Source organism: Chenopodium quinoa, unplaced genomic scaffold, assembly GCF_001683475.1.
Source record: "Chenopodium quinoa cultivar QQ74 unplaced genomic scaffold, ASM168347v1, whole genome shotgun sequence".
Lineage (NCBI taxonomy): Eukaryota > Viridiplantae > Streptophyta > Magnoliopsida > Caryophyllales > Amaranthaceae > Chenopodium > Chenopodium quinoa.
In genome coordinates, this window is record NW_018742205.1 from 4,547,964 (window position 1) to 4,556,742 (window position 8,779).

General features: G+C 33.9%; 1 protein-coding gene across 3 annotated transcripts; it reads left to right on the forward strand.

Moving 5' to 3' along the window:
* Positions 1-699: 699 nt before the first annotated feature.
* LOC110729956 lies at positions 700-5,959 on the forward strand. 3 transcript variants are annotated; one of them, XM_021909758.1, is made up of 5 exons: positions 700-1,163; positions 2,052-2,220; positions 3,234-3,387; positions 4,259-4,463; positions 4,660-4,869. In XM_021909758.1, the coding sequence occupies exons 2-4, from the start codon at positions 2,083-2,085 to the stop codon at positions 4,450-4,452; spliced, it is 486 nt and encodes a 161-aa protein (XP_021765450.1). In that variant the 5' UTR covers positions 700-1,163; positions 2,052-2,082; the 3' UTR covers positions 4,453-4,463; positions 4,660-4,869. The 3 variants fall into 3 exon arrangements, with proteins under 3 accessions (XP_021765450.1, XP_021765443.1, XP_021765440.1); XM_021909751.1 differs by lacking the exon at positions 4,660-4,869 and adding an exon at positions 5,670-5,959 and having other exon boundaries at positions 701-1,163; XM_021909748.1 differs by lacking the exon at positions 4,660-4,869 and adding an exon at positions 5,688-5,959 and having other exon boundaries at positions 711-1,163.
* The last annotated feature ends 2,820 nt before the right edge of the window (positions 5,960-8,779 follow it).

Below are 8,779 nucleotides of genomic sequence, written 5' to 3' on the forward strand. Positions count from 1 at the left end.
ATTAATTTCATTAAAGCTAGTGATTTTTGATAAGTAATGCGTGGATTATCGGGTAGAAATTAAACCATGAATTGTTTAATGTTTTATGTATTTAATAATAGTTTGATCCAATGCATTTTATCTTTATATGCACTCAATAATAAAGATGAACCAATATCTAATTTTTATAAAATGCATGTTGGTTGTGCCCGCACTATTTCTATCATTGGTTGATTAATTCTTAAGTTAGAAAATAAAGAATGGGTTAATTGAATTGAAATGGTCTTGCATAGTTGCATGCACGCGTTTCGAGATTAAGCAAAATATACATTGAAAATTTGGATCTAATTAACAAGATAGATTATCAAAGGGTATTACTTTAAAAAAAAAAAAAAAATTAAAGGGTATTATTATTTTTAATTTGTACTCCATAACTACTCCGTAATATAAGAATTTGTGATACACAATACTCCGTAAGGTTTTTTTTTTTTTATTTTTTTTATTTTTATTTTACCAAATAATAAATACTACTTTCGTCCCTTTATTAAATGTCTATTTCTAACATTTATTACTCACATAATATAGAGAAGTAGACATCTCATTAAGGAACGGAGGAATTACATAATACTCCCTAGGGGGCAAAAGATGCATTATTTTCTTCAATTTTTTGTGTTGTAATTATCTTTTAAAATTTTCAGTTAATATGATACAATTTTGATTTTTCCAATACCCAAAATAATTGAGTTATCAACCGGTTTAACCCAAAATCATCCAGGCTCCAAAACACTTAAACGCACAACTGCACAGGAGTCAAGGACAAGAACCTATTGTAGCAACTAACAACTTAATAACGAATCAACGACAGTATACAATTAGCTTTCGCAAGTGTTCTTACTTCTTGGCAAAAATCCTTCCTTGTGCTTCAGTTAAATTGCAACTCCCAAAATCTAAAACCCACCACTATGCAAAATTATTAAGTAATTCCCTCTTTGTTTATCCTTCTATTCCATTTTTTCTGAAGATTGCCAATTACTAATTCTTTCGACAAGAGTAGCAATCATATCAGGTTATTGGGTCGTTCTTAATTACCATAATTATGGTTGAGCGTGAGTGATGAACAGCATTTCTCCCAGAAATCGTCCTTTTGCGCCTCAAATTGATAACTCAAAGAGGAATTTTTCAAGGTTAAACCCTTTTTATTTTATCTTGGCGATTTCTTACTTTCCAGTACTTATTTCAGTGATTAATCTGTTAGCAATCTAAATGGGGCTTCAATTATTTGATCCCACTTAGTTAGAGTAAAACCCAGTAATCATATTTTTATATTTTTTGTGAATGGTTGCATGCTAATTGTTGGTTTGTTGTTTTCAAGATTATGGGATGCCCACTACCTGTTTGTTGAAATGCTTGTGAGAGTGTATCTATATTTTTGTACTGTTTTCATTTTGTGGCCTTGTTGGTTTGATTGTAGTTGGGTAGATAATTTTCAAATGTATAAATTGACTATATCTGATAATTTACTGATGTATTGTTAACTGCAATGCATTGGAAAAACAAACAAACAAGCAAAAAAATTATAGTTATTGAAATTGGTCAATAGCTAATACTCATTATCATGATTGGTCAAGATCGAATATATCAAGAATAAACAGTATTAGCGATAGTTACCATGGCTACAAGTTTCACTAGCTATTTAAAATCATCCAACTACATGGAGTAATTTTCATATTTTTGAACACATGTTAATCGACATATCGAGTTGAGATGGAATGAAGTTAATTCTATGTGTTGGTTAATGAATCGTGATTGATGTAAGAAAGTGCTTGAATATCTTGGGAAGCTTTTTAATACTCAAGTTACAGTACTATTTTCATTAGCATTACTGTACATTGTAATTACATATTGACATATTGTGCTCTACTTCAGCTTAACAAAAAGCTTGCAATTTCATGAGAACTGTAGCTTATGGTACGGTAGTCAGTAGATGTAAAGTTGAATGTTAAGTATTTGAAGAAATTCTGTGTCTTTTTGTTTTTTGAAGAACTCATATGGTAATTTTCTATTCTTTTCAGGTCAATGTGTTAATTTTTTTCAAATTTGAATATGAAGTTCAAGGTCGTGTGCAGGAAAATTAAAGATTATGTTCGTTATGATTTGAAAGAAATAGCATTTCCTTCCTCATTACCTGATCCGCCTCACATAAAAAAGCGGCGTAAATTGACTTGGAAGGAATCGTATTATGTAAGATTTCTGTTGCTTCTGTTCCATCTAGATCCTACTTTCATTATGGTATCACTTATCTAATTGTTTCTTTAGCCACTGCTTAATCCACACTGAATGTGATTATTCTCAGACACAATCTGAGTTTCAACTTCCACTTTTTTTTTCTGAAAATCATAATTCAACTCTGTTTTAGCTTGCCTTTTTATTTCTCTGAACTGTTAAATATTGACATACTGTCACCATGTGTAGTTCAACTTTAAACCCTCTCTCTCCTAAATATGTCTCCGCTCTCTGTTGTAGATAAACACTTTTAATTAGTCTGACTGCCAGAGAGTGTTGAGCTATTCAATATTATACTGATTTGTACAATAAAATTTTGCTAGAAATTGTCACCATAATTTAGCGTTAGATGTCTGAACATCTTAAGTTTGACACTATATCATATGGACATCTGCAAGATCTAAGACTAAAAATTACAAATTACTAGTACTTTAGATTATTCTCTCAATCAAGTGCTATATATTATTATGCAACTCACTAGGTGGTTCAAAATTCTGAGCTGGCAACTTTTAGCTGCTTCATAGCTTTTCATGAAATGTTTTGCAAATAGTATTATAGAAGTACTCGAACTGTCACCATTTTCACTTTCCTCCATCCCAAATCAGAATTCTTAAATCTATTAACTTCTGAATTTCCGATGCAGTTGTAATTAATATCAAATCATATGCTGGATAGACATGTACAGTGTATATATTTTATCTCCCACTTTCATTTTTTCGTATGGTTGGGAAGGTGGGGTTGGGGGTTTGAGTTCCTAATTGTTGGAACTTGGAACTAGCCCATTCCAGAAATTGAAAATACACCTGTGTAATCCTGTGTCCTCTCTCTCATTAGTAGCTAATTAGCTTCCTCTATATCTGTCAATTTTTATGAATCTTTTAATAGCTCCTGAGAAATGGTAGAGTAACTCTGTCTTAATCACAAGTTTCTCCTATTCATCCTACCCTTGATCTTTCTTGTAAATTCTCCAGGTCCTGAAGGAGGCCTCCCGTCTTTATGCAGCAAGCTGGGTACGAGACATTGGTCCTGAACTCCGCCCAAATGATTACAAGAAGGAAGAAAGTACAGATAAGAATGGATCAAATGAAAATAAGGAGAAAGAACCAACAACACTAGAGGATCTTGGTATGTCTAAAAATAGATCATTTGGATATAATAGTAGTAATGATTCTAGATCTGCCATTACATGTTACTTCACCGTGCATATCACTTTATGATTTAAAAATGATTGATGATTAGTTTCTATTTGGTATGGTCTTTATCTAAGCACAACTTTTCCATGATAGGAGAATTACTGCAGTACAATGAATATATATTATGGGCTTTATGGCTGTCATTCATATAGTTTAGCACTTAGTAAGTACTAAATTCATCACTTTGTAGATTGTCAACTGTCTTTGACTGGAAATATATACGTAATACTTGAGCAAGTAACATCTATCTTTATAAAACTGCCTTGGAACTTTGGAAGTGCTTTGGTAACTAATTACAGAAGCTGGCAAATGTTTTGTTTATTCATATCCATTTGTAAAGTGTCACTCTAGTTTAGAGTACTACCTTATTGTTGCATTCTCTTTATTGCAAAGTGTTATAATTGAAGCAAACCATTTATCAACACAATATTACATATTGTTTGCTAGATTTGAAGTACTTGATAATGTTTGGAATAATGTCACTTTTATTTAAAATTGTTGGCAAATGCAAAGTTTAATCTTATCCATTTGTACTAATTTCTAAAGAAAATATGGTAAGATTCTAACTGACTTTTCATCTGAAGGAAGAATATAGAATCCAAATGATAGGAAGCATGATACGTTAGTAATAAATTGGAAGCAATATTAGTCTTTTTTGTGTTTGCTATATACTTGCATGAGAGCTAATTATATAGTATACTAGTTTTTCAAATAAACCAGTATATACCCTATCTTTTAGTTCTGTTCTGATGTGCTTTGCTTCTGGATTGCATTGTATTGATCTTGGAATTTGGTGGAAATAGCGGTTGCAGCTAGAGGAGGGATGGAGACTTTAAGACCTGCTCTGCAACGGTTGTACATGACCAGAGCTTCTGCCTACAAGGATGCTATGAAGAGTTTCATCGCTGGGTACCAGGAGGGTATCCAACAAGTTGTGGACAAGAAAGAAAAGTACGAATCTCAAAATCCCGAAGATAATTCAAAAAAGCCATTCTAACCGCTATGAATGTGAGTTTTGGTGCCGTTCTCCAATTTTGATGTTTTCTTGTACAGCATTTTTTTAGTTTAGACTCTTATCACTTATACAAAGTACACATATCTCAAGCATTAGTACTGCTAGTTGTTAATTTGACCTTCTTGAAAAGAAATACTTGTTAAAAATCTTCGTGTTTCTTTACTGAAGTTGCATTTTTCGAATTGCCAGGGCTGAATGGAGGCTCACACCCCCCAACTCAACTTCACAGCCTTATCATTTTCTGATTTGAACCCTTTAAAAATAAAACTATGAGGCTTAATACTTGTAGCAAATATTTACCCATTATACAAATTGTTCAGTGTCCTCGTTAGTTAAAAAGACTACATAAAACTTTGCTGTGATTTCCAACGAAAGCTCAATATATACTAATTTCTTTTTGTCTTAGCTGTTAATTCTTATATGAATAAAAAAGAGTTCATTTTTTATTCTTGTTCATTTTAATTACAGTAACTATCACTTCTCTCTTCAAATTAGTAACGAAACATACATATTTGATTTTAGTAACTTCCACCAATTAAAATTCTCAGCTCTCCCTACAAAGTTTTCCTAATAGAAGCTCCATTTCTAATTTAGAAGGGATCATTTGGAAACTTCTTTCACATTTGATGAACATGTTCCTTGAATCCATTGGTATTTGTTATGTAGGCTATGGTATTCTGTTTGGGACTAATTTTCAGCTTATTTTGTTTCAGTTTCCTCGGTGCTATATAAACACCCTATGTTTTATAATAACCATTCCGCCATTATTTTGTAATCTGTAATATCCCCGAGATCAATAAAACTCTCATCTCAACTCATCATTGGCTAACCATGTAAAATATAGGTTTTTTTTTTGGTTGATTTCACTTATTTATCTTGCGTCTGTCATGACTTAACAAACCCTTTTTAAGCCCATTATTTTATCTTAGTTTCCCTATTAACAATAAACTATTGCCATTGCTTCTTTTTTGTTTTTTTTTTGTTTTTTTTTCTAATTAAATCAACACTACACTACTACAAAACCTCTCAAAAAACTGTGTGCATACGAGAAGTAGAGCTTGTTTTTATTTAGGGACTGAAGAAGTTTTAAAAAAATCTAAACTCTACAGTTAGCTAGTTTAATGGTTGTCTTGTGTAGATAACATGCCTGTTGTGATAAGTGACTTACTGCTTCGCATCAAATACTAACTGATCGATAGATCTGGGTTATTGTGCAGAAATAGTGAGTGAGAACAGCGACTACTGATGTTATGGAACTGCTCTATTAATGAAGACTGGACACGACTTGAGTTATTGTGTTTACAATTTTGTATTGCCAGAATCAGTTGTCGGAGCATAGTTCTAGTGATTATATTAAGTTTTCAGGGCAGAAAAGAGTAGGCATGTAGATTTTAGAACCTGAGGTAGCATGCTTTGATGATTTTACTTCTTGGATATAGATACTAAAATGACACTTGAGGAAGGAAATGATATTTGAAGTTATTTTTGAGGCTGGGCTATATTAGTTATTGGGCCTTCAATCACTTGAGCTATATGAGTATTGGGCTTTTAGTCATCAGGTACATTAAATTTTGATAGTATTGGGCTTTGCATTTGCAAAAAAAAAAAAAAGCAAAAAATGGGGGCCGTACTAGATGACATAGACATTGATGGGTTTCAAAAAGACTTGCGGGATATTATTGTGGACCTGAGATCTATACACATGCAACTGACATTATATTGAACAAAGTGACCATTATTTTTAACATAGTAACCTTATTTTTAACCTAGTAACCTTTATTAAAACTACTACAACGTTTAATAATATTGTGAATTTGAAATATGACGCTATTACCCTAATTTTTACATAGTGGCCTTTATTATTCATATTGATCAGTATATAAAATATTTCTTTACAAAAATAACCACTTAGGCATATATATTACCAAAATGATTTTTTTTTGTTTCAATATAGTGACCTTTTTTTTAATTATAGTGACCCTTTTTTTTATTAATAAAACAACCATACTTTCTCTAATGTTAGTGGTCCACAATAAATTAGTGTGAACCAGGTCCATTTAAGAATTTGTAGATGGGTTTACCATATAAATATCTATATAGATTATAAAGGCATTGCTTTGAGTAGCTTATTTTTTCCGGAAAAAAACAACATGAAGTAATAATGATAAAAATAAAATAAAAAAAATAAATAAAGGTAATAATGATAATTAAAAGTCTTTACAATTTTTATTTGATAAAATATATGATATTTCTGTTACTTAGGGATATTTGTGATATATTTTGTATAATTATCTTTTGAGGGTTCTAACACTATTAGGATTTATGTTGTAACCCTATATACATTAATCAATGGAAATCACAGCTTTAGGTTTTGATCTAGGTTTTGCAATTTATTTTTATTTTTTCTTTATTCTAGCCGATCCCAATTTGCATTCAAAATCTACCAATTCTCTTTTCCACAGCAAAAATTAATTTGGTGCGCCTAAATTCTGTCCCTGTTCCCCATTATTGCTTTTATTTTTACTTTAGTGCACCTAGCTTCTAGCTGCCACCATGGGTAAAGATGGCGACAATGTCAATGATGGTGATGCATCTTCTTCAGAGTTTCACCCAGCTTTCGGTGTTAACAATATCAAGAATGCTATTCCCCTTATCCTTGATCGGGAGAAGGTACAATATTTGAATTGGGCAGAATATTTGAATGTCATGCTCATGCATTCAATGTTCTTGACCACGTTAACCCCAAAACACCTAAGCCGTCGGGATTATCAGAGTCTTTGTGGAAAAGACTCGATTAGTCGTCAAGAACTGGATTTATGGTAATATTTCGACTGATTTATTACAAACAATCATGTCTAGAGGGGATACGGCTCAACAAATAAAGGCCCTATTTCAAGATAACAAGACTACCCGTGCTGTATATCTTGAAAATCAATTCAATACTTTGCATCTGTCAAAGTTTTCAGACATCTCCTCCTACTGTCGTGAGTTGAAAAATTTAAAAGATCAACTAGCCAATGTTAATCAACCCGGAGCAAACATAGGTAATTCGCTTAGTCTAGGGTATTGTGAATACCGATTTTAATACAGTTGCAGCCATGATTCAACAAACGGAGCCATTGCCCTCGTTTGAAACTGCAATATAACGCCTCCTGCTTGAAGAAATAAGACGCTCCAATGATAACACCGACTCTCCGGCTCTTTTGTGGCTCAAACCGGCACATCTTCTTCTCAAACCAACACCGCACCACCCCAGCAAACACAACAGAATCAGCCGGCTGGACGGTGGCTCTCCTGGTGGTGGTGGTGGTCGTGGCCGAGGCAGGGGTCAGGGCCGTGGTCGAGACCGAGGTCGTGGCCCACCACAACAGCAGTCACAGCAACAACAAAATCAAGCACCTCAATGGGGGCAACCTCAGTGGGCCGGCCCAACTGGGTACTCACAACAGTAGGCCCCAAATTGGGCTCAAGCACCCTGTCCAGTGCCTCAGCAGCATGGTCCATTCCCTCAACAAAGCCCAATGCAGCAGGCTTATTATTTTGGACCGGGCCCATTGGCACCTTCGTACCAGCAGCCACAACAAGCGTATAGCCGGGGTACGGCTCTGCTTTCACTCCAACCGAGCCACAACAAGCTTTCTTGACCTCCGGTTTTCAAAGCTACGACATCTCTTGGTACATGGACTCCGGAGCTATATCCCACATGACAAATAATGCTGGTAATCTTTTGCCCCTTTTTAATTTAAGCACCAACAATTATATTCAAGTGGGTAATGGTAATCGCATTCCAATAACGGGTTATGGTCATTCTAGCATTACTAACTAATCCCTTGCCCTTCGTGATGTTTATTTAGCTCCCCAAATCATCAAAAATTTAATTTCTGTTAGAAAATTCACTATTGATAATTCCGTGTCTATAGAATTTGATCCTAGTGGTTTTTCTGTGATGGATCTTCGAATGGGGAAAATTCTAACCAGATGCAATAGTGCGGGGGATCTCTATCCAGTCACAAACACTCCATCAACATGTCTAGCCACTTCTCTCACAGCCTTATCCCTGTCTACATGGCACAACCACTTAGGACATCATGGAGCACCTACTTTTAGCTTTCTTAGGAGTAATAATTTTATTGATTGTAATAAGGAGCAAGACTCCAACTTTTGTGTTGGTTGTCAATTAGGGAAACATGTTCGCTTGCCTTTTCAAAATTCTAAAAGTGGTACTTTTTTTTGCTTTTGACATTATTCATGCTGATTTGTGGACTTCTCCCATTGGAAGTAATAAAGGTCACAAATACTATTTAGTTTT

Bases quoted from the DNA above. Each gene is read 5' to 3' on its own strand.
- LOC110729956 (XM_021909758.1), top strand. From the start codon at position 2,083: ATGAAGTTCAAGGTCGTGTGCAGGAAAATTAAAGATTATGTTCGTTAT. The intron at 2,221-3,233 runs GTAAGATTTCTG...TAAATTCTCCAG, and splicing joins CTTGGAAGGAATCGTATTAT to GTCCTGAAGGAGGCCTCCCG. The intron at 3,388-4,258 runs GTATGTCTAAAA...TGGTGGAAATAG, and splicing joins AACAACACTAGAGGATCTTG to CGGTTGCAGCTAGAGGAGGG.